The 26,258-nt window shown below is 38.1% G+C and overlaps 5 protein-coding genes across 5 annotated transcripts; 4 read left to right on the top strand and 1 right to left on the bottom strand.

Moving 5' to 3' along the window:
* Positions 1 to 2,314: 2,314 nt before the first annotated feature.
* On the bottom strand, positions 2,315 to 2,542 carry CLUP02_09594 (uncharacterized protein; the record flags this gene model as incomplete). Its single annotated transcript, XM_049288572.1, has 1 exon — positions 2,315 to 2,542. A coding segment is annotated over one exon (228 nt), but the record flags the coding sequence as incomplete, so codon positions are not given.
* A 4,555-nt stretch (positions 2,543 to 7,097) lies between these two features.
* CLUP02_09595 (uncharacterized protein) lies at positions 7,098 to 9,571 on the top strand (the record flags this gene model as incomplete). The annotated part of the gene is made up of 4 exons (XM_049288573.1): positions 7,098 to 7,195; positions 7,600 to 7,732; positions 7,804 to 7,885; positions 8,235 to 9,571. 4 exons carry the CDS (start codon positions 7,098 to 7,100, stop codon positions 9,569 to 9,571), a joined length of 1,650 nt encoding a protein of 549 aa, XP_049145717.1.
* A 2,355-nt stretch (positions 9,572 to 11,926) lies between these two features.
* Positions 11,927 to 14,339, top strand: CLUP02_09596 (transmembrane amino acid transporter; the record flags this gene model as incomplete). The annotated part of the gene is made up of 7 exons (XM_049288574.1): positions 11,927 to 11,975; positions 12,127 to 12,785; positions 12,843 to 12,934; positions 12,992 to 13,124; positions 13,181 to 13,611; positions 13,663 to 14,015; positions 14,065 to 14,339. The coding sequence occupies 7 exons, from the start codon at positions 11,927 to 11,929 to the stop codon at positions 14,337 to 14,339; spliced, it is 1,992 nt and encodes a 663-aa protein (XP_049145718.1).
* An 8,992-nt stretch (positions 14,340 to 23,331) lies between these two features.
* CLUP02_09597 (cytochrome P450) lies at positions 23,332 to 23,562 on the top strand (the record flags this gene model as incomplete). Its single annotated transcript, XM_049288575.1, has 1 exon — positions 23,332 to 23,562. One exon carries the CDS (start codon positions 23,332 to 23,334, stop codon positions 23,560 to 23,562), a length of 231 nt encoding a protein of 76 aa, XP_049145719.1.
* Positions 23,563 to 25,305: 1,743 nt separating this feature from the next.
* CLUP02_09598 (alpha-L-arabinofuranosidase II) lies at positions 25,306 to 26,191 on the top strand (the record flags this gene model as incomplete). Its single annotated transcript, XM_049288576.1, has 2 exons — positions 25,306 to 26,046; positions 26,150 to 26,191. The coding sequence occupies 2 exons, from the start codon at positions 25,306 to 25,308 to the stop codon at positions 26,189 to 26,191; spliced, it is 783 nt and encodes a 260-aa protein (XP_049145720.1).
* Between the last annotated feature and the right edge of the window lie 67 nt (positions 26,192 to 26,258).

The following is a 26,258-nucleotide window of genomic DNA, read 5'->3' on the forward strand; positions in this document are numbered from 1 at the left end:
ATAAGGCCTCGATTAAGATTCGTTTATTATTACTTAAGTCGTTTATTAAGTATTTTAATATTTTATTTAATTAGATCTATAGCTTACGTTACTTTAGTATAATTAAAAATTACCTTAGGCTAATATATACTTACAATATATACCCCTTGCGCAAGCTTAGCTTTATATTACTTCTTAATTTTAGTTATATTTAAATTAATAAGGTTAATTTTCTTACCCTACCCCTTTTATTAAAAAATAACGGTTTCTTTTTTAATAATAAAAATCCTATTATTAAATACTAGGGGGGCGTTTATTATAAGGACCTTTTTTAGCTTTATTATAAAGCCCGCTTTTTAAAGCTCTTTATTCTTTTTTTTTATAAAATTAATATTAAATAGGCCTAATATATTATCGGTTTATATTTTAATAATCCTAAATTAATTACTTTTATACTTAGAGATTAGTAAGTATAGGTCGTACGTAAATATAATTATTAATAATTAATTAATATAAAAATCGTAGTATATAGCTTATTAATAAGTACCCGATTTTATAAGCCTATATAGTAGCTTAAGTACTTTAATAATCGTATTTTCTAAGTACTTACTAACTATTTCTTTTAGTAAATAGGCTAGGATTTTCTTTATAAGCCCTATAGCCGATTAAGTATAGGCTTAGGTAATATTACGGCTTTAAATCTTATATTCTTTTTTTATAGTAATATTATTAATATTATTATTAACTATTAGCTATAGCGCTATATAATAAGTAATTATATAAATAGTATTACCTTTTTAATATTACTATACTCTTATATTATATACTTAGATTTCTCGTATAGTTAGAGTATTCCTTTTTTTTTAATTTTATAAACTATTCGTAATTTAAATATATAAAAATCTATATACTTTTCTAAGTTATAGAGAATAAATTAATAAACCCCTTAATTATAAAGAGTATCTATTTAAATAAGATCTAATTTCTTAAATAGCTTTTTAATAGTTATAATTATGCCTTTTTTACGTAGTTTAATTATTAACTTAAAATCGTCTTTTTTTTTTATTATATAAAAGGTATTAATTACCTCGTTATTAATAATAAATTACCACGTTAGGGTTTACTATTATATCTTTTTATAACGTTTTATTAGTAATATTAATACTCTTTTAGTAATTTCCTTTTCTTCATCGTTTATTAATATTACTTTAATAATCTCGTTAAGGATAACTTCTTATACCTCTATTACGGGTTATATAGTTTCCCTTAGCTCTTTTTTCTTTATAAGTTAAAAATTACCTCGCTAGGATTTATATAATATAGTCTAATTATTATAATTAATACTTTAAGGGGCTAGTTACGATCCTTTATAATTACGTAAGATCGCTTATTAATAAAAATTAATTTATATAGCCTAGTTTATTAATAAGTATTTTCGTACTATACTTATATATCCGAATTTAGTAATATATTTAAGTTATCCCCTATATTAAGCTTATTATACGTAGTAATTACCTTATTAATTTACTTTTTTATATTTATTTTATATAATACTTATATTATTTTTTTAATTACTCGGGCTCGTTAGCTTATATTTAGTAATAATAGCGAGGCTAAGGTCGTTTTTAAATATACTCTAAATATTAATAGCGTTAGTATAAGCCCGTTAGGCCTTATAGTATTATTATAGTATTTAAGTACTATTTAGATATATTCGTTATTAATAAAATTAGGATTTTCCTTTTTAATAATTCTAAACGCCCTTTTTAGTTATTAATATACCCTTTTTACTTTTTTAATATTATAATACGCTTTAATGAGTACGACTTTTAGTTATATATTATAAGCTATCGTATTTTTTTTAAATTCTATTAATTTAAAACTAATATTTGCGTCGGTTCTAATACTATCTAGCGGTCCTTAGTATATATTAATCTATTTTTTATAGGGCTACTTATACTATTTTTATTTATAAATCCTTAAAGAATTACCCTATTTAAAAAGATATAGCTATATTAATTATATATAAGACTAGCTAATTATTTAAATAGAAGATATTAATAACGATTTCTTAATTAAAATCAAGCTTATTATATAATTTAAATTTAAATTTATATAGGCTCTGCGTATTTATTTAGTATTAGTAATATACTTTCGTTAACTACTTTAATACCCCTATTTTAATATTATTATTATTTAATTACTTTAGGAGGTTATATAGCCTCGTAACTAACGAGTACCTAGATCTCTAATATAATTATCTAAGCTTATTTTCCGTTAAGTAATTAATTAACTTCGTATTATTAATAAGCTTTATAAACGTATACCCCTATTATTATTTAATTATTTTAAAATACTTATTATTAGAAATTCTATTTTTTATATTATTAAATATAATACTTAGTCGATCTATATCTTTTAAATATAAGAGAAATAGGGTATTAATAAATAAAATATAAAACGTTATTATTCCGAAGTACGTTTTTATTTTTATTATACTTAGAGTAACGATTTTCTTACTTAGGCTAAAGCTAATTTTTATAATACCCGCTATTAATATATTAAGTATTACTAATATAATCTTTTATAACGCTTAGAATTACCCTTTTTTTCTTATTAACTATTATAATACCTTAGTATTTAAAATAATCTTATAAAAACTATCTAGGCCGTACTTTTTACTTATATAGAATGCTTATACGAGCTTAGTATTTAATAAATCTAAGTAGTATAAAAAGGACCCCTCTAGCTACCCTTAGATTTACTTAGTACTGTAATTTTTTTTTTTAAATATTAAAAAGAGTAGCGTCTTTTTTTTAGGTATTAAGAGAATAGGTTTTTACCTTATTAAATTCGCCCTTTTAGCTACTTCTATATTTATTATTTAAGGGACCTTTTTTTATCATTTATAAATAAAAGCTTACTTATTAAGAGCTTTTATTACTTTTTATTCGTTTAGCTTCGTATATTTTCTAAAGGCTAATAAAGTAAAAAAAGAGTAGTTAACGTCGTTAATTTTATTATAATTTAATTTATTAATATAGGGGGTAAAATCTTTTTTATTTTCTAAATCTTTTATAGGGAGCGGATACTCTAAGCCGCTACTTTAGCTATTATTACTAAGTTCCGTACCCCTAGATTTACCCTTATATATAATAAAGAATTAGTTAAACTAACGAGGGCTAGTTTTACTATTTATTACCCTTAACTTTTTATATTATTTATATAATTTCGTACGCTCTGTTTTAAAATAGTTACTTAATTAATATTTTATTTTTATAAATATAGTATTATGTCTTTTATTATTTTATTTATAAGTTAAATCTCTACTTATTTAACGTATCTAGGCCTCCCTATTAATAATTACTATATTTAGCCTCTTTTTTTTATTATTATATATTTAATTAACTTAATATTATTAATAAGGGCCGTCGTATACTTAGAGGTAGGTTTAGTATAATATTCTTATTTTAATATTGGAGCTAGATCTTAGCTTTAAATAGAGCGTCTTATAATCTTTGGGTACTTAGTATAGGGTTATTTTTACCTCTAATATGCACTAGATTATAATATAGAAATATTTAACTTTTCGCTTATTAATCCCTTTATTTAACTAGGTTTTTATTAGTTTATTAATTCGATTAATAAGCTTTTTAAAGATCTTTACTCGCAATTTACCTTTTATTATTCTAGCTATAGATATAAAAAAAATTATTTATAACTTAAATAGGAGCTTTAGGTTTTTATTATAGGTCTCGAAGCGGCTTTAGATTACGTTAATAATACTAAAAAAGTCGTTTTAATTAAGATTACGTACCGCTTCGTAATAATAATCCGAGGTTTTATTTACGAGGACGATATTAATTATTAAATAGTACTAATATCCCCTTATCCTAACCTTTTTATAATAATTATAAAATATTATTAGGGTTTCTTATAAGACCTTATACTTCCCTCTAAAATATAATTTCTTTTTTAAAAAGATCTTTTTAAAGTTTATAAATTACCTCGTATTTATTATTATATTTTTAGTATTTATATACGATCCCTACGTTATTATATATTATTAGTAGTTTTAGGTCGTTTAATCTTTTTCATTAATTAGTTAGTACTAAATTTCGTATTAATAATAGTAACGAGTTATAGATTAAAATAAGTAGAATTATTAATTATCATATTTTTAGTACTTTATTTTATTTTTATATATTTGTTTATAATAATAGATTATTATTAATAATTATAAAGAAGAAATCTACGTTATTTACTTCTTTTTTAAATTTATTAAAACGATTATACGCCTTATTAACTTATACTTAGTTTTATAATACGAATTCCTCTTTTATAATTATTATTACTAGGATTTTATATAGTTCTTATAACTATAACTATATTAGTAATATCCCTCGTATATAAAGGAATTTATTAATTACTTTTATAATTCCTAAGCTTATATTTATAAATTATTTATTTAGCTAGTAACTAAGGTTATTTACGATTTTATAAAATAGGAGTTGCCCTTATAGCACCTTTTTTTTATAAACCTTAGTTAAATAGATTAATATTACGTTAATTTACTTATTATTAGACTAATTTATAATTTTATATGTTTACGTTCCTTAATAGTCCGGGTTAATATCTACTTATTTATAAAGGATTAGGATTTTATTTAAAATCGGGTTCCTCTCTCTTCTCTTTTACTTTAACTTATTAAAAATCGTACTCTAATTTATACTTATATTAATCATTACTAACGTATTTAATTTTAATAAAGATATATTTAATTTACGTATTAGCCGTAATAAATTTATACTTTTATTACTTAACGAATTTACTAAAGTTTAAGAAATTCCTATTTCTTTTTACTATCTCGCTACTACTCTCGTTTTTATTATTTTTAATAATTATTATTACTTTTTTAAATCGTTAGTTATCGTACTTATTAAAATCCTCTTTTTTATTTAATATAAAAAAATAAGTTTTAATAGTTCCTTTTCTTAATAATAGTAGTAGATATTTATATTATTATAAGAAAATATAATAATTAGTCTTAAGATTTTTATTAGCTATTAACTTTTTATTATTTTATATACTTTTAGTTTTTTAAACCTCGTACTTTTTATAATTTCTAAATAGCTTCCTTCTTTAACTTACCTCTTTTAGGGTAGTATTTTATAAGAATAGTCAAAAATAAATACTAAGTAGCTCGTAGAGGAGCTATATAGGTTATTAAGTACGGTTAGTAAAGTTAAGCCCTCTTTTTTATAAAATTATAAACGTTAAGGACTTATTAAAAATACTTAATTATTATTTATATTTAATAAGGCTAAATACTTTAAAAATCTTTTTTTACGGCTTTTTAATACTTTATTTTGTATTCTTCAAGTAGTTTTTTTTATAGCTTAATTATAATTAAGTAATTATTACTTATTAATAAACTTTCTTATTACTTAGTTAATTTTTTAAAATTAATAATCTCGCGCCGGGAGTTAGTATAAAAAGAGCTCCTTAGTAGCTTTTTAAAAGATTTCTTTTTTTTTTCCCTTAGAGCCGTATTTTCTTAGCTTTTTTTAAACTAATAATAATTATAATAAGAGATTATAAAACTATTTTAAAATAACTACTTTTTTTTTAAATTAATCTCTAAGATTTATAATACTCTTAACTTAATATTTTTAAGACCTCTAAATTCCTTCTTTTTTTATTAAACCGTCCTTTATATTATATTTTTAAGTAATACTCGGGGGGGTAGTTAAGGGGGTTATAAAAAGATTCTCGAAATTATAAGCTTAGGGTTATATTTATAAAATCCTCGTAGTGATAGACCTTTTTATATATTATAAATCTCTTAGTTTTATAATTCCTATATAAGTTCTTATTATACTTACTAAAAATATTTATATTTAAAAATCCCTTTTTTTAATTATATAGTTCTCTTTTATATCATATTATTAAGCTCGTTTATTATATTAATTAATTAAGTAAGTAGTTGCTATATAATTATTTCTTTTTACTAATTTAACTAGCTAATTTCTAATTATAAGCCGGCTATAGAAAAGTTATTTAATAAAAAAGCTACTTAAAATAATAATAAAGAGCTAGTTACTTAAGTAGTTTTATTAATTAATATAGTTTAATATAATAAACGTCGACCTCTTATAAATAGTAAAGGGCTATAATTACCTAATTCCGTGCGGTATTTAAAAATTACCCCTTTTTATTTATTTTTATAAAGTTAATTAGTATAAATCTCCTATCCTATATAGTATTAAAAGGTCGTCTTTTTTACGTAGTAAAATACCTTACTAATTTATAATAATAGAATTTAATTACTAATTAATATTAATATTCTTATTTTAAAATATTTAGTTTAAACCGTAATTAATAAAGAGATTAATTAAACTATATAAATATCTATATAATAAGTATAAAAAGGAGTTTTTAACTATAGGTTAGGCTAGCTATAATAACCCTAAATAGGGCCCTTAATTAGCCCCTACGTAGTTAGCTATATACCGCGGTCGAATTAGACTTCTAATCCGATACTCGTTAATGGCCGTTTCTATAGTAGTTGGGGCCAAGCAACATGGCAGAGGTGTAATCTGCGTGATGATCTGCCACTACGGAGTGGATGGGCAAGGTGAATATTGCAGCTCTGTCCATCGGGTTGATGAACTTCAAGGCGTCTTCTGAGTGCGGACAAGTTAGGCCTGGCAAGGAAGTTTACTGCCGTCCGTGTGGTATGATTGTGCATCCGGGTCGGACGCAAGATGCCCGGCATACTATGCACGTCTTCGGCTCGCTGATGGGTCCGCCCGCCGTCGATTGTTCGGTTTTCAGCTCGCCGTGCTGCCCCATGTGGCCACAGACACGCGGCAGTCACTCGATTCGCGATGGACCAGTGCCGAATTTGTTTGCAACGGCCAAAGGTGGGCACTCGCCGGGTCTGTTGGTGTCTTGATCGGAGCAGCTCGACAGGTGAGGGACGCAACATGCGGTGTGGAGATGATGGCCCATCCCGGCCTTGGAGGTGTCCGGATACGGATGCCAATGTTGACCCTGGCTAGCGATAATGGTGCATGTTGGAACTTGGATAAACATGGGTGCGTAAATTGGTTTCCATGTTCAAGTCTCGCTGTCGCTGGTTCGTCATCAACTTCATCGAAGACTCCAGGTTGGCCATGGCCATCCTCCCTGCTAGTGACGCCAGCGGGTCTGGGTTTGTCACGTCACCGGACCTAGGGGTTCTGATCGAATGAGAAAAAGAATTGATTGTTGTTATTGATCGCTGTTGGAAGAAAGATTGGCTGGTAGCTGTACCGACTGATGTGTCGGACTACCTTACCCTGCTGTAGAGGCGTTGTTGAGATCTCGCAGAGCAGAGGGAGAGGGCTGAATCTGGGCCACAAAGAGGTTTGAAGGACTCGTAGAATCGAAGATCCTCGTCAAGTCTTTTTTCGAGCCGTATCGAGGTTCCCAAATTCGTGGAGAAGGTGAGGCAGAAGAAGTAGTGTGGTGATGCGTTTTTTGGTGTTGAGTGGACCTTCAGAGATTCAAGTGTGGCTGAGGATGTCGGCGATTCCGATGCTCCGACTGTGGCTCAGCTGAGGCGGTGCACATCAGCCACTCACCGCCAGCCACGCGACGGCATTCGCGCCCAAAGCTCCCGCAGCTCTCCACTGGCACCACTCACCCACGCACCAACGCGAAGCGCGCCCGCACACCGCACACCGCATCGCAAGGCAGCGAGCTCTCAGTTCGTCTCGGCGGCATGGGGAAAAAAAGAGGCTCAGCAGGTTCTTTGCCCTGGTCTCTGACCCCGTACAGACCCCGTCGAGACCCAACCTCCTCCAGTCATCTCCCCAGTCACATCGAGTCCGCGCCCACCTCGTGACCTCAGAGGCTCTCAGTCAAGATGACCCATCGTCGGCCAGACCAGGGTGTCTTCGTTGTTTATCCAAGTTCTTGTTCTCGTTCTTGATGCTGGTTTGGGCTGCGGGTCGTCACTTGCGAGGCCATCTTGGACGTGGCCCTGATTCACGCACACGCATAACAGCAAATGTCGTGAATCCCCTTCAAAGTGTCGTCACGCTGTTCTTTTTCTTGCCTTTCTCCTGGCCGACTCTTGGCAAGTCTTTACCTTCTTTTTGACGCGACCTTTACCCGCTGCCGCTATCGCATTTGAGCTTTCCATCCTTCGCATCTTCCTTGGCGCTCCGGCTGCTATAGACGAAGACATTCACGAACTTTGAACTAAGAAGGAAACGACGACGACGAACAAATCCATTGTTCAACTCGAAGGGAGGAAACAATGGGATACATTGCAAACACGCCCGAGGAGCGCCTCGAGCGATCAGACTCGAAGAATCCAAAGACAACGTGCAAGGGCCTCACGGGCGCAGGAAACCTATGCCGCAACTCAGTCACGCCCGCGAGGGGCAAGATGCTTTCGCCAACGGCCAAGGAGGAGTCGCTCTACTGCCACCACCACAAAGACCAGGCTGCAAGTCGCTCTGCACAGTCGAGTCCCGGCCCTAGACTGTCCGGCAGACCCATCTTGGAAGAGCGAACGAGCATCGACACTCTCGCGGACCGTCTTGGCCTGGTGGACGTAGGCTCCAACCCAACCAAGAAACAGAAACGGCCTCATGGAGGACGGCTCAGTGGCGGTAGTGGGACACAAACCACGAGCGCCTCGAAGCCGCCCTCGGCATATACACGTCCGCCGCAAAAGCAGCGCAAGGAATTACACCTCTGCTGCTGCTTCAGCATCCCCATCGACGAGGTCCAGGAATCCCAGCCCGCCCCTCGGCCCCAGCCGCGACCGGTGCAGAACGGCGGCTCCGCAGCCATGCCCCGGCCCTCGAGCCAGCTCCTGGCCCCTTCGAATTCGCGCCCGCGACCGAGCACGTCGAGCCACTCCCGGAAGAGCTCCCAGCAGGCGTCCCCTCAGCCGCTCTCGACGTCCCAGACAGCGCAGTACCTATCACTCATCCCCCCATCGACCGACCCCCAGACAGCATCGGCGCTCATGGCGGAGTTGGCGAGGCCGTACGGCAGCTCTGAAGAAGCGGGCTACATCTACATGTTTTGGATCACCCCGACTTCCAAAAAGGAGGCGGCCCCTGTGCAGGAAGCGAGATCGCTGCTTGCACCGCCTTCGCCAGCCCGGGGCGTGGGACGCAACCGACGGTCTAGCGACGTGGTATCGGCCTTTGCAAACGCCAACGGCGGCGCATCGGGAGACAATAAGATGCTCATCAAGATTGGACGGGCGCAGAACGTCCAGCGCAGGATGCAACAGTGGACAAAGCAGTGTTCCTACGAGATCGAGGTACTGCGGTACTACCCGTACATACCGGGAGCGAGCGCGGCATCGGGACAGCAACCGCGCATGACGCCGCATGTGCACCGCGTCGAGCGGCTCATCCACATTGAGCTGTCGGGCATGGGACTGCATGCCGGGCCCATAACGTGTGCCGGATGCACTTCGGTGCACCGCGAGTGGTTTGAGGTGCAGACGTCCAAGAAGGGCATCGGCGCGGTGGACGATGTGATTCGGAGATGGGTTGACTGGGACGAGACGACTGTTTGAGTCTGGCGGGTTGACCAGACTTGCACAGGACTACCTTTGGAGTGCCTCAGTGGTGATCAAGTGATCACTGGATGCTGGGCCTAAGCCCTTTTATCTGCACGCATTGCATGGCGGACGGCGCAAGGGAATCTTTCATCGCATTCGAATCTCGTATAGCATTTGAATCAGTATCAAAAGAGTACAGCAGACTGCAACCAGACTTCGGGGCAATAACAGAACCCTGCATTTCGGCAGCTGCCCGCGGGCCTCGACCGGTCGGGATTCCGCCGGTTCGGGTCACCAAGGAAAGACTCACGAATACAAGCGGAGTACTCCTTAGATGTTTGAGTTTTACGTTTTTACTGTGTATGTTTTTACGTTTGCTCTGCAGGTTGATGCAATTTCAAAAGCCGATGGCGCAATTTCAGACCTCGACCCATGGCCTCCACGGTTCCCGGGCGGGTGGCAGCCGTATCCCAACGTCAGCTGAAGACAAGGTTCAATTACGGGGACTATGACTGTAAGATCAAAAGGAACACAAACTGTGAGCATCCCACGCTGCTACAGTTTCCATGTGTCATTGTGGTTCTCTTCTTGGTTGAAGACTCGGGCTCTTTGGCTCTTGATCAAGTTGCCGAAAGTGGTTTACTCTTGTAGACTCTTGATCATTACTGCACCTACGGAGTACGGATACATACAATGAACGGTCTTTAAGTCTCATAACCAAGATTACAGGCAAGCAGCACACACTAGCGGTAGACTGATACAACGTGTATGTACAGGTTGCTCCAGGTGTCCAGCAAACGTCGAGGACGGCACGGATGTGGCCCGACGGTGCCACCACCTCCCGCCCACCCTGCTCGTTGCATGCAGCATCCTGGGAATGCTGACGAGCTAATGCAGAACCAGAGGGACGGCGGGGGACACCACCGTTGGAGCCTTGGACTCTGCTCTGGAGGTATGAGCGTCTGGGCGTCCCCCAGCTTCGAGGCCAAACTTTCAGTGCTCTCCACGCCTTCAAGCTCTGACCCGGACCGAGTGAGTAAACATGGACTGGTTGGTTGCTCAGTGTCTCTGTTGAAGATTCATTCGGCCATAACTCAATGTGTTGGTCTCACAGAAAACAAACAGAACGGTGACTGTTGATGAGAGTCTCACATCTCAGATCATCAGCCAGACATTCGTCTCACTCGTCATTCCTCGCCCTGCCAAGCTTGGTGTTTCCGCGTGCCGAGCAAGTGCCTCATCTCTTGGCCATCTCTTGACAACCTCTTGGACTTTTTGTTTCCCGCTCAGAGGGCCGCTCGCTGCTTGGCGCTGGCACAAATCCTCCGAGCAAACTCGCACCCACCAACAAGCCCTACTAGTCTGTTAATCTGTGAACGAGGGCAGCGTCACTTCATCAGGACTGGAGGGGGGACTGGCGGGGGGGCTGACCGGGGACGACGTCACTAGCTCGAGCAAGCTTTTCTGGTGGCGCATCTTCCGATGCTTGTCGTTGCTTGTCCTGTTTGGCATTTTTGCTTGTCTCTTGTCGATCGCTGGTGTCGCCCCCGGGAACTCAATTGGCTCTTCAACGACATTGAGTCTCTCTCGCAAGAACTGCACCGGTGCCCGGCGACGCCGCGGCCGTAAGAAACGTTCGTTCTACTCGACACGCTAGAGGGTTTGGTTTGGTCACCAAGTATCCAATGTCATCTCTTGAACGACATCTCGACGGGGATAGCAACAACAAGTTCGCCTCTTTATGGGTACCCTACTGCAGATACTGGCAAGGTAGGCAATGCTAACCTAGCACGGCTAGGTACCTCCAAGGCCCCAACAGTCTTTCCGAGCCGCGAAGCCATCCGCGATCCAGTTCCCCTTTGAGAGAAGCGCCGCCTGTAGCTGGACGTCTTCCCCATATCTTGCAATGACGTGCTCCGCGAGCCTGGGCCGGATTGTGATCCCCTTTTGACGCCTTTGGTCCTCGACAACTTTGAGAGGCTCTGAAATCTCTGACCGGGGCGGAACTCGAGTTCCACCCACGTACGGGGGAGATCCTTCTCCTCCCCTTGCTCCCCTCTGCATGCTTTCACATTTCCTGGCTGCATTGGCTGGTTTCTGACTGGAGGATGTCCGCTGGTGGGTATCGTAATCTGTGGCGGACGCTTTCAAGCAACTTTGCCATGGTCGAAATGTGTCGAACGACTAGCCAAAGTGACATGGCAATAAACCTGTTCTGTGGTGCCTCTTGAGGTATCGCCATCATCTTTGACAAGGCGAAATCCCTCTGCTCTCTCACGCTCTCTAGGGATAACACCATCCGCACACCCCTTCCCAGTTGCTGTTGTCTGCGCATACTCGATCTGCCTACTGCAGTCTCCTGCAAGTCGCATGCAACGAGCTCCTCCCATCGCTCCCTCCGGCCCAGTTTACACTCCTGGTTCGCAAGGAACCCGCGTCCGTGGCTCCAGCCCTTCTTCGGCCGTTCCCAACTTCCCATGTCACCTTGCCATGTCGCATCTCTCTTCCCAACTGCCGGCATCATACTGCTGACGCCTGGCCAAGCTGATCTTTTTCCTCTTCACAAGTAGCCTGTAGCTCTTTGCCTCTCCCTCCTTCTCCTCGTACCCTTAAACTCGCACGTCCCACGTGCTCGCGCATTCTCTCCGTCATCCTGTGCCTGGAGACTGTTCTGAACTCTACCTCCCTCTTGTCCTCGTCCCTCCTCCTCTTCTACACCTCCGTCTTTTCTCTTCTTCTCCATCCGCCGAACTGCCACTTGAGCGTCCGTGATCCGTCCCACCGTATCGTCACACCAGTATACCACTGCGCCATTGCCATCGATATCATCACCCACCCGCATTGCGAAACCCCGTCGCCTCTACCCCTCCATCTCCCAGTGTCACCCGGCGCATCGCCGCGACTCAATTGGCGCGCCATGGATAAAGATCTACGCCAACCCGAGCCCACGTCCAACGACAAGGGCTCCTCCGAGCTCGCTTTTGCCCGCGCCGATGCCGAGACAGGAGGCTCCTCCGGCTTCAGCGCCTGGTTCGGCGGCCGCAACACAAAGGTCGGCCCGCGGATTGCGCCTCGCAAGGAGGGTGTCGGAGAGGGCTCCGACAGCGAAGACAGCGCCGATGCTATCTTGACCAAGCAGCTTGCCGAGGAGAATAGTCATGCGATCAAATACAGGACGTGCAGCTGGCAGAAGACGGCCGGCCTGCTGTTTTCCGAGTACATTTGTCTGGTAAGTTTCCGTCTTGGGGGAGATCTGGCGCATGGCACATCGTGCTGACCGACAAAGGCCATCATGAGTTTCCCGTGGTCATACAGTATTCTTGGCCTGGTGCCCGGCTTGATCCTCACTGCCGTCATCGCGCTCGTTGTGCTCTACACGTAAGTTCCGACTCCCTCGCCCAACTCGCCTCGACATGATACTGACTGCCCGTGTAGATCTTTGGTTCTTTGGCAATTCTGCATGAGACACCCCGAGGTTCGCGACGTCTGCGATATCGGCCAGATGCTCTTCTGGGGAAAGACATGGGCCTGGTACGCTACGGCTGTCATGTTCATTCTGAACAACACTGTATGCCTCTTACTCCCGTCGACAACATGGGTGCATTGCTAACACTACGTACGTAGTTCATCCAAGCTCTACACGTCCTCGTTGGCGCCAAGTACCTCAACACAATGACCGAATCCGACCCCGTCGTCTGCAGAACCGTCGTCTTCTCCATCGTCGTCACCATCATCTGCTGGCTCTGCTCGCTGCCTCGCACCTTCGACGCCCTTTCGAAAGCCGGAACCGCCTCCGCAGCCTTCACCTTCATCTCAGTGCTTCTGGCGACCATCTTTGCTGGCATTCAGGCGCATCCCGCCGGCTACGACCCCCGATCAACGTATGTCGATGAGACCACAGGCACTACAAAGACTGGCGGCGCCCCGATTGTCACGGCCATCCCCATTGCTGCCACGACTTTTGTTTCTGGAATGAATGCCTTCCTGAACATCAGCTATACTTTCATCGGCCAAATCACGTTGCCCAGTTTCATTGCGGAGATGAAGGATCCTAGGTAAGTCTACAATCATACTCTTTTTTAGCATACATGCTAAGCCAGGTATAGGGATTTCCCCAAGGCTCTCTGGGCCGTGACCATTGGTGAGATCATCGTCTTCAGCATTGTCGGAGCTGTCGTCTACGCCTTCGTCGGAAACCAATACATGACGGCTCCCGCCTTCGGCTCCCTCGAGGAAGTCTATAAGAAGGTGTCCTTCTCCTTCATGATCCCGACTCTCGTCTTCCTCGGCGTCTTGTACGCCAGCGTTTCGGCTAGATTCCTCTTCTTCCGTCTCTTCAAGGGCACCAAGCACTTGCACGAGCACACCATTGTCGGCTGGGGTTCTTGGGCCACCATTCTTCTTGCCTTGTGGCTTTTGGCGTTCTTGATTGCCGAACTTATCCCCTTCTTCTCTTCCCGTAAGTTTCGCTTGGTCAATGATCCAGAGTTTTCGCTAACTAGGTTCAGTGCTTTCCCTCATGTCCTCTCTGTTCGATTCATTCTTCGGCTTCATCTTCTGGGGCGTCGCCTACTTCCGCATGCGAGGTGCCGATAATCGCGCCGGTGTCCCCAAGCCGGGAAAACTTGCCGATCTTACGACGATGGGTCTCAACATCATCATTATTCTCACCGGTCTTTTGTTCCTCACTGCCGGCACATACGCCAGTGTTGAAGGCATCATTGAAGAGTTTAGAGCGGGCACCGTCGGCAAGCCTTTTGGCTGTGCAAGCAACGGGCTTTGAACGGGCCCCAACATCAATTGTCTTTGTGCCATTGTAAAAGATTGACACATGACTTGGAGCGTCGCTGCATGCTCGTAAGCAATATTATAGGGGGTAGAGGAAGACTAAAGCAACGATACCATAGTGTTTATTATCACGTCCTTTTGGCTATAAACAGATCAAGACGCAGTTTCATGATCTTTTTTTCGACCTTTCACTAGCGATGTCGACAATGATGGTCCCCGACATCAGGAGTGCACAAATAATCCACCTCATCAAATGCAACAGACAGCGCTTATACCCATACGAACAAATCAAATATGAACCTCATATTTGATTGTTTGGCTGATTTCTCGCGCTATATTTAATTGTTTGACTTATTTGATGAATATTTGATTAATTTGCTAGAATTTCCTATAGCCCGTTTAGAGGTGTAAATAGTGCAGTGGATTTTGCGCCGGAGCCGCCGGAATGTTTTCGGCGGGCCCCCTTTGATACCGGAGGTCCGGTGTTCGAATCCGGGTCCGGGCGGTCCCTTTTTTACCGTATTTTCTCGGTATATTATTGGTATATTCGGGCCCACCCTTAGATTCTAGATTTGATCAAATATACTAAATATATGGGCTAGAATATTTGATTGTTTGACTTACTGAAATTCCTATACTTGACTGTTTGTTTGACTTATTTGTTTGATTGATTTGAATGGGTATAAGCGCTGGCAACAGATGCCATCTAAAGTGCTTGTTCGCTCATCAAGAGGCCATGGAAGTCCCTCATTGCTATGCGAGCGGTGATACAATCATTGCTCATAAAGGCAAAGATGGCAAACGAACGAAACATTCGTGCGGATCCCACGTCAACTTGTCGTAAGCCCCCTTCGTGTTGAGTTTCTGTGAAAGCTTTTCTAGTTGGAAATTCGACCGCACAAGCACCACCAGCATTCGAAAGTGCATATACCTCGGATCAAAAATGTCTCTAGTGCCGTCCTTAGACGAAAAACATCACCTCTCAGGCGCGTACATTGCCCTATTGATGCCTGGGACACCAGACGCCACCCATTTCAAGCAGTGTGGCACTTAAGAATGGTTGAACATTGAAGTTTTGCCTCGAGGAATTGAAGAAGTTACTAAGTTGGATAATTTTGTGGTAGATACACCACCATCCCAAGCTTGTAGTCCTTTGAAGCAAATTGTTGCAAGCTCGAGCTCCAAAATCTTCGTTCGAATGACTTTAAACCAACGTGGTCAGACGATCCGCCTCGGATACGAGCACGGAGGTTTACGACGAATCCGGGGAGTATTAGCCGCCAGACATGGATGGATAGAATTCCACACTGGACGGTCCGCCATACTTTGCCTGAAATGCTTATACTGTTAGTATCCCTATTATAGGGTAGTTAGTTCGAACCGTAGTTAACGAAGAGATTAATTAAACTATATAAATATCTACGTAAGTATAAAAAGGAGGTTCTAACCGTAAGTTAAGCTAGCTATAATAATTATAAATAGGGCCCCTAATTAGCCCCTGCGCAGTTAGTTATATACTATAGTTAAATTAAATTTCTAATTTAATACTAACTTTTTTTTTTTTTATCGATTTAACCGCTATAGTTAAAAGTATAATTCGACCTCAGGCCCGTTTACTAAGTCGTCTCCTTTTCCCCCTTTTTTTTACTTTTTTTATATAACTTATCCCTCTATTCGTATAGTAACTTTTTTACTATTTACGAATTACTCTAATCCCTTATTTAGTACTACTTTTATAAAAGCGTTTACGAGGTTATTTTTATTATTAATTTAACGGATCTTAAATATCTCGCGCCTTTTATATAATTACCTAAGGGCTATAATATTAATTATAAGCCTTTTTTCCTTTATTATTCTTAATTTAATAAGGTATTCGTATAATAAGTAGGAATTAGTATAAATAACTATTAGAATAGGTAAAAAGCTAATTCGATTAGTAATCTTTTTTAGTATTATTAAAATCGCATAAGAAAGGTTAACGTTATTAACTATATTATATACCTTTAACGCTAGTATATTTCTTACTACTTATTTATTTTTAATTAACGAGTAGTAGATTATATTACTATATATAGTAAATTCGCTCTCGCTTATACTCTTATTAACTAGGATAATAATATACCCTAATTACGAAATAAGGTCGTTATTATTTATAAATAACTTATTAATAAAGACGTAGAGCTTATTAATTATAAAGTTAATTAAGTAGTAAACGAGACCTCGATCGAGATTCGTTTATTATTATTTAAGCCGCTTATTAAGTACCTCGACGTCTCATTTAGTTAGATTTATAACTTACGTTACCTTAGCGTAGTTAAAAATTATTTTAAGTTAATAAATACTTATAATATATACCCCTCGCGCGAGCTTAGCTTTATATTACTTTTTAACGTTAGTTATATTTAAATTAATAAAGTTAATTTTCTCGCCCTACCCCTTTTATTAAAAAACGACGGTTTCCTTTTTAATTATAAAAATCCTATCGTTAAATACTAGGGGGGTATTTATTATAAAGACCTCTTTTAGCTTTATTATAAAGCCCGCTTTTTAAAGCTCCTTATCCTCCTTTTTTATAAAGTTAATATTAAATAGGCTTAATATATTATTAGTTTATATTTTAACGATCCTAAATTAGTTACTTTTATACTCCGCGATTAGTAAGTATAGGTTATACGTAGAGGTAATTATTAATAGTTAATTAATATAAAAATCGTAGTAAGTAGCTTATTAATAAGTGCCCGATTTTACGAGCCTATATAGTAACTTAAGTACTTTAATAATCGTGCTTTCTAAGTACTTACTAGCTATTTCTTTTAGTAAATAGGCTAGGATTTTCCTTATAAGCCCTATGGCCGATTAGGTATAGGCCTAGGTAATATTACGGCTCTAAATCTCGTATCCCTTCTTCTATAGCGATATTATTAATACTATTATTAATCGTTAGCTATAGCGCTATATAGTAGGCGATTATATAAGTAGCGTCGCTTTTTCGATATTACTATACCCCTAAATTACGTATTTAGACTTCTTACACGGCTAGGGTATTCTTTTCTTTTTAATTTTACGAACTATTTATAATTTAAATATATAGAGGTTTATATATTTTTTAGAGTTATATAGGATAAATTAATAGACCCCTCGATTATAAAGAGTGTTTATTTTAATAAGATCTAATCCCTTATATAGTTTTTTAGTAGTTATAATTATACCTTCTTTACGTAGTTTAACCGCTAGCTCAAAATCGGTTTTCTCTTTTATTATATAAAAGGCATTAATTACCTCGTTATTAGTAATAAATTGCCGCGTTAGGGCTTACTATCGTAGTCTTTTATAACGTCTTATTAGTAGTATTAGTACCCTTTTAATAATTTCCTTTTCCTCGTTATCTATTAGTATTATTATAACGATTTTGTTAAGGATAATTTTTTATACCTCTACTACGGGTTATATAGTTTCCCTTAGCTCTTTTTCTTTTTATAAATTAGAAATTATTTCGTTAGGATTTATATAATATGGTCTAACTACTATAATTAATATTTTAAGTAGCTAGTTATAATCTCTTATGACTATATAAGAGCGCTCGTTAACGGAAACTAATTTATATAGCTTAGCTTATTATTAAGTAATTTTGCGCTATATTCGTATATCCGAATTTAGTAGTATATTTAGATTATCCTTTATATTGGGCCTATTATATATAGTAATTACTTTATTAACTTATTTTCTTATGCTTATTTTACGTAGTGCCCGTATTACTTTTTTAATTACTTAGGCTCGTTAGCTTATACTTAGTAACGGTAGCGAGGCTAAGGTCGTTCTTAGATATATTCTAAATATTAATAGTGTTAGTATAAGTCCGTTGGGCCTTATAGTATTGTTATAGTATTTAAGTGCTATTTAGAGGTATTCGTTATTAATAGAATCTAGATTTTTCTTTTTGATAATTTTAAATGCCTTTTTTAACTACTAGTATGCCCTTTTTACTTTTTTAATACTATAGTACGCTTTAATAAGTACGATTTTTAGTTATATACCGTAAGCTATTATATTATCCTTAAATTCTACTAACTTAAAGCTAGTATTAGCGTCGGTTCTAATGCCGTTTAGCGGTCCCTAGTATATATCAATCTAGCTTTTTCGCAAGGCTACTTATACTATCTTTATTTATAAATCCTAGAAGAATTACCCTATTTAGAAGGATGTAGCTACGTTAATTATATATAATACTAGCTAACTATTTAAATAGAAGATATTAACGACGATTTCCTAGTTAAAGTTAAGCTTATTACGTAATTTAAACTTAAATTTGCGTAGGCTCTGCGTATTTATTTAGTATTAGTAATACACTTTTATTAACTACTTTAGCGCCCCTATTTCGATATTATTATTACTTAATTACTTTAGGAGGTTATATAGCCTCGTAACTAACGGGTACCTAAATCTTTAGTATAGTCTTTTAAGCTTACTTTCTATTAAGTAATTAATTAATTTCGTATTATTAGTAAGCTTTATAAACGCATACCCCTATTATCGTTCGACTATCTCGAAGTACTTACTACTAGAGATTCTATTCCTCGTATTATTAAATATAATACCTAGTCGATTTATATTTTTTAAATATAAGAGAAATAGGGTATTAATAAGTAAAATATAAAAGGTTATCGTTTTAAAGTGCGTTTCTACTTCTATTATACCTAGGGCGACGATTTCTTTACCTAGGCTAAAACTAATCCTTATAATACCTGCTATTAATATATTAAGTATTACTAGCGCGATCTTTTATAGCGCTTAGAATTACCCTTTTCTTCTAATTAATTATTATAATACCTTAATATCTAGGATAATTTTATAAAAATCGTTTAGGCTATACCTTTTACTTACATAGAATGCCTATATAAGCTTATTATTTAAGGGATTTAAGTAGTATAAAAAGGACCCCTTTAGCTACCCCTAGATATGCTTAGTACTATATTCTTTTTTTTTAAATATTAAGAAAGAGAGCGTTTTCTTTTTAATTATTAAGAGAATAGGCTTCGGCTCTATTAAATTCGCCCTTTTAGCTACCTCTATATTTATTATCTAAAGGACTTTCCCTTACTATTTATAGATAAAAGCCTACTTATTAAGAGCTTTTACTACCCTTTATTTATTTAGCCTCGTATATCTTTTAAAAGCTAACGGGGTAAAAAAAGAGTAGTTAATATTATCGATTTTATTATAATCTAATTCGTTAGTATAGGGGGTGAGATCTTCTTTATTTTCTAAATTTCTTATAGGGGGTATATATTTTAAGCCGCTACTTTAGCTACCGTCGCTAGGTTCCGTACCCCCGGATCTGCCCTTATATATAACAAGGAATTAGTTAAACTAACCAGGGCTAGTTTTATTATTTACTACCCTCGACTTTTTATACTATTTATACGATTTAGTACGCTCTTCCTCAGAGTAGTTACTTAACTAATATCTATCCTTTTTATAAATATAATATTACTTCTTTTATTACCCTATTTATAAGTTAAATCTCTACTTATTTAATAAATCTAGGCCTTTTTACTAGCGATTGCTATATTTAGCCTCTTTTTTTTTCTTATTATACGTTTAATTAACTTAATATTATTAATAAGGGCCGTCGTACGCTTAGAGGTAGGTTTAGTACGGTATTCTTATTTTAATATTAAAGCTAGATTTTAGTTTAAAATAGAGCGTCTTGTAGTTTTTGGGTGCCTAGTATAGGGTGATTTTTATTTTCATTATACGCTAGACTACGGTATAAAAATATTTAACTTTCCGCTTATTTATCCCCTTATTTAACTAGGTTTTTACTAACTTATTAATTCGATTAATAAGCTTTTTAAGGATTTTTACTCGCAATTTACCCTCTATTATCCTAGCTATAGATATAAAAAAAATCGCTCGTAGCTTAAATAAGAGCTTTAGGTTTTTATTATAGGTCTCGAAGCGGCTTTAAATTACGTTAATTATACTAAGAAAGTTATTTTAATTAAGATTACGTACCGCTTCGTAATAGTAATTAGAGGCTTTATTTATAAATACGATATTAATTACCGAATAATACTAATATTCCCTAATTCCGACTTTTTTATAATAATCGTAAAATATTATTAGGGTTTTTTATAAGACCTTATACTTCTCCTTAGAATATAATTTCTTTTTTAAAAAGATTTTTTTAAGGTCTGTGAATTGCTTTATATTTATTATTAAATTTTCGGTTTTTATATACGATCCCTACGTCGCTGCGTATTATTAATAACTTTAGGTCGTTTACTTCTTTTTTTATTAGCTAATTAGCGCCGAATTTTATATTAGTAATAGTAATAAGTTATAAATTAAAATAAGCAGAATCGTTAATTATCGTATTTTTAATACTATATTTTACCCTAGTATATCCTTTTATAATAATAGATTTCTATTAGTAATTATAGGGAGGAAATCTAAGTCGTTTACTTTTTTTTTAAATTCGTTAAAGCGATTATACGCTCTATCGACCTATACTTAGTTCTATAATACGAATTCCTTTTTTATAATTATCGCTACTAATATTTTATATAGCTCTTGCGATTATAATTACGCTAATAATACCCCTTACCTATAGAGGAATCTATTAATAGCTTTTATAATTCCTAAGCTTACGCTCGCGAACTATTTATCTAGTTAGTAGCTAAAGTTATTTACGATTTTATAGAATAGGGGTTGCCCCTATAGCCCCTTTTTTTTATAAACTTTAGTTAAATAAATTAATACTACGTTAATTTACTCGCCGTTAGGCTAATCCGCAATTTTATATATTTACGTCCTCTAATAGTCCGGGTTAATATTTACCTACTTATAAGGGATTAGGATTCTATCTAAGATCGGGTTTCGTTCTTTTTTTTTTTACCCTAACTTACTAAGGGTCGTGCTCTAACTTATACTTATATTAGTAATTACTAATATATTTAATTTTAATAAAAATATATTTAATCCGCGCACTAGTCGTAATAAATCCATACTTTTACTACTTAACGAATTTATTAAGGTCTAAAAGATTTTTATTTTTTTTTATTATCTCGCTACTACTCTCGTTTTTATTATTTTTAGTAATTACTATTACCCTTTTAAATTACTAGTTATTATACTTATTAGGATCTTCCTTTTTATTTAGTATAAAAGGTAGGTTTTAATAGTTCTTTTTTATAATAGTAGTAGTAGACGTTTATATTACTATAAGAAGATATAATAATTAGTCTTAGGATCTTTACTAGTTACTAATTTCTGCTATTCTATATATTTCTAGCTTCTTAAGCCTCGTACTCTTTATAATCTCTAAATAGCTTCTTTTTTTAACTTACCTCCTTTAGGGCAGTATTTTATAAAAATAGTTAAAAATAAATACCGGGCGGCTCGTAAAAAAGCTATATAAGCTATTAAGAACTATATAGGCCGTTAAATACGGTTAACGAAGTTATACCCTCTTTTTTATAAAATTATATATTTTAAGGACTTATTAAAAATGCCTACTTATTACTCGTACGAAATAGGGTTAAATACTTTAGAAATCTTATTTTTTACGGCCTCTTAGTACCCTATTTTATATCTTTTAAATAGTTTTTTTCGTAGCTTAATTATAGTTAGGTAATTATCGTTTATTAGCGATCCCTTTTATTATTTAATTAATTTCTCAAAATTAGTAATTTTATACTAAGAGCTAATATAAAAAGAAGCCCTTAAGCGGCCCTTTAGAAAATTCTTTTTTTTTCCCCTTAAATCCTCGTCTTTTTAACTTTTTTTTAAATTAATAATAACTTTAGCGAGAGGTCGTAGGACTACTTTAAAATAGCTACCTTCTTTTTAAATTAATCTCTAAGATTTATAATACTCTTAGCTCGATACTATTAGGACTTTTAAATCCCCTTTTCTTTTATTAAACCGTCCTTTATATTATATTCTTAAGTAATACCCGGGGGGTAGTTAAGGGAGCTATAAAAAAGTTATTTAAATCGTAAGCTTAAAGTCGTATTTATAAAATCTTTATAATAATAGACTTTCTTATATACTATAAATCTCTTAGCTTAATAACTCCTATAAGGTTACTTTTATTACTAAATAAGAATATTTATATTTAGAGATCCTTTTTTTTAATTACGCAGTACTTTTTTATATTATACTTTTATTAATTTAACTAGTTAATTTCTAATTACGGGCCGGCTATAGAAAAGTTATTTAATAAAAAAGCTACTTAGGGTAATAATAAAAGGCTAGTTACTTAAGCAGTTCCGTTAATTAACGTAGTTTAATATAATAAACGTCGACCTTTTATAAGTAATAAAGGGCTACGATTACTTAATTCCGTATAGTATTTAAAAATCGCCTCTTTTTTTATTTACTTTTATAAAGTTAATTAGTACGAATCTCTTATTTTATATAGTATTAAAAAGTCGTCTCTTTTATATAGTAAAATACCTTACCGATCTATAATAGTAGAATTTAATTACTAATTAGTATTAATATCCCTATTATAAAGTAATTAGTTCGAACCGTAGTTAAGGAAGAGATTAATTAAACTATATAAATATCTACGTAGGTATAAAAAGGAGGTTCTAACCGTAAGTTAGGCTAGCTACGATAATCGTAAATAGGGCCCCTAATTGGCCCCTGCGCAGTCGGCTGTATGCCGCGGTCGAATTAGACTTCTAATCCGACATATACTTCCCATCCCACACTTTCACGTTCGGCTACTCACAGCTCCGTGGAGAGGTGTACACAAGCTGTAGGCAGCGGCAAAGCTAATTGCCCGGGCTTTTGTGTGTCTACCTTCCGTTCACTTATTTATCTGTGTTTTGCGCGAATGTGAGAATCAGACTCAAACATCTTGCGGCAACTGGCCTCTCGCTCCACCATTTCTCCTTCACCCAGCTCACCAGCCAGCACTTCGGCTCTTTCCCAAGTCGTAAAATTGGAATCGTCGTATTGAAGAGGTCTTTGTCGAAATGGAATACACCACTCTCTCACTGCATTGGTTCTCGCAACTAGCTAGCCTGCTGACCCCTTTTTCAGCATTGGCTGTTGTCGTGGTTCTCGTCACAATCCTCCCGATGGTCATGGACCGGGCCACCGCGGAAAAACCAAAGCCCAAAATCGCCAGCTCAGGATCCCGGTTCGCCAACAGACAGGACTTCGCCGCCAATGGCGTTGAGATCATTGAGAAGGGCTTCAACTAGGTGAAGAGCGGTGTATTTCGAGTGACGGCTCTCGATGGTTCCGATTTGGTTCTGATTGCGCCAGAACATTGGCTCGCATTGTGCAAGAAGACCGACGAGGGGGTGGCGTCCGCTCGTAAGGAGGTTTGTTCACGAAGACGCGACCGTCGAGTAATTGTAGCTAAAATTGTCCAGTTCTTCTTGTGCTTTTAAACGGCGCACCATTCGAGGAACCCTTTTCCTACCGCTAAGTTGTCTCGCGCATGTCCGGGTTTGGTGCGTCTCGTACTACTTACTTTTTGCGATTGCGGTTGCTGTAAACTAACGATAGCCTACAAATAAAGATCGTTATCTCGATGTCATATCCACCACGTTGAATGAGGATATATGCAGTGTTTTCGGTCCGCCATCCGGGGGTTCAAAAGCTGGTATACTTCTCACTCATTTACCTTCCCCATCATCCGCCTGGTACCTCTCATATCAAAAGTCTTCCTAATGTTGGGGATCTCGTACAGCACCAAAGCGTGTCATCATGCAACCGCAAATCCTACTCATTTACTCGAACGTCATTTGGAAGGTCATTCTGGGGAATAGTTTCAAGCCCGAGGTGGTCGATATCTTTGTAACGTACTCTGCAACATTAATATCCGTAATGAAAGCACTGAAGGCCCAACGACCCCTATTGGCCCGAATATCTGCCGCCTTTTCGAAGGACGTCCGTCAAGCCAACGCGCAACTTAAGCAAGCCTCAGCATTCTTCGCACCTCTTTTTGAACAATGTGTGCAGGCGTCAGAGCAGGGGCTTGCGAGGAGCTCCCTAGATCCTGAGTGGCTCTTGGCTTATCACCAGATCAGTCCTGAGGAAAGGGAGACTGAGAGATATCGAGATGTTCACTATGGCCAATACGTATGTGCCTCTCCTTCCTGTGCCTCCACTCCGGAATTCGATAATTCTCGGCGTCTCTTCTGAACCGCTGACAAAGTTTCCAGAGTTCTCCGAATCCAACCAAGCATATTATTCTCAAACCGATAATGCGGCAATGAAGCCTGACCACATACATGGAAATGTTCTCCGCCGAGGACACCAACGGGTTTGTGGTCTGACGTGGGATTGAAGAAATGATGACTATTGACTCTCTGGTGAATTATTGGATGCACCATGACAGCTTCCAATTGACATAGGTACAACTTTAGACAGTAACCATTCCAGTGCACATGCCTTCTGAGTCCATAGTCAGACATACCCGACTTGCCCGAGAGCGGTGTTCCCGTCATGACTCGTGTCTTGGAGTGCCGAGATCTGTGATGGAATGCCTTCACCAGTGTCTTTGTGCTGCAAAAAAGCCGCTTGCTTTTCTTAACACATAACCAGGCTCTCCGCATTGACTTGCACATGTCAAACCAGGAAGAAATCTCCTCTACTAGAACTCAACCCATCCAAGCTTTCCAAGCATCTGGTTGCTTGAGTTTGCTGATCAACCCGGGGCAGATAATGCGGAGAAATGACGCAAGTACTAGGATTACTCACCTTGTCCCTGCTGATCTCCAACTCCAAGGCCGCAACATCAGATGACTTTGGCTGAAACACAAGTGACGTTCCCGCAGCCCAAGCACCGCTGCGTCTTCAACGCTTCAGCCTTTTGAGCCGTTGAGTCTGATTTCTCTGAACACGCCACAGATAAGCTTGAAAACACCTCAAAGAACCTCATCACTTGAGACAATCCCTTGATCAACTTGGCAATCTATTCGAAAAGCTTGAAAAACATGTCTAACCGAACCATTTGCGATGTCGACACGCCGGACCCTTGGATTGTGGCCGGCAATGGCAAATTCTACTTCACCTTTACCCTGGACAACCGCGTCGAAATATGGTGCTCTAATACCCTCGAGAACTTTCACCACTGCCACAAGAGTGTCGTTTGGCAGCCGGCGCCGGGGACTCCATGGTCAGTCAACATTTGGGCACCAGAACTGCACTACCTCAAGGGCCGGTGGTATATCTACACCTGTGGCGCGCCGCCCGGGGTCGGAAACCCGGGCCATCGGACTACGGTCCTCCGATCGTCGTCCCAGGATCCGATGGACGCCTCCGCATGGGAGTCTCTAGGTCCGCTGAAGGGTATGCCGGACCACTGGTCCATCGACGCCACAGTCTTTAGTCCCAATGGACACGATTTATACTGCTGCTGGTCCGGATGGCCTCTTGGAGATCATTCCGACACGCAGCAAGACCTGTTCCTGATTAAGCTTCGTGTCCCGGAAGAAGCCATTACCGACACACTCCTTTGTATTTCGAGGGCTGAGCTCTCATGGGAACGTCCTGATGAGGGCCGCCGGGGCGTTAACGAGGGCCCGACATGGGTTGATATTCCTGGTGTCTTCAGAGGCATTGTGTACTCTGCCGACGGAAGCTGGACTAGCGACTACAAGCTCGGCCTGCTGCCGCTCGTAGGGCAGAACCCTCTAGATCCAGGCGCATGGGCGAAGCGATCGACACCGCTTATGGTCAGTCACAAGCGCTGCGGAGGTCCGTACGGGCCGGGGCACGCAAGTTTCTTGCCAAATCCACATGATCGAAGCCGTGTCTACTGCATTTACCATGCGACAGCGAATTATGGTGAGGGATGGGCAAATCGGAAAGCGAGGATAATTGATCTTGGGCCAGAGTGCTTTGGGCCTCATGCTCACTCCATATGCTGCGCGCTGGAACGTCATAT

The sequence above is a fragment of the Colletotrichum lupini genome, chromosome 5 (assembly GCF_023278565.1).
Source record: "Colletotrichum lupini chromosome 5, complete sequence".
NCBI classification, from domain to species: Eukaryota; Fungi; Ascomycota; class Sordariomycetes; order Glomerellales; family Glomerellaceae; genus Colletotrichum; species Colletotrichum lupini.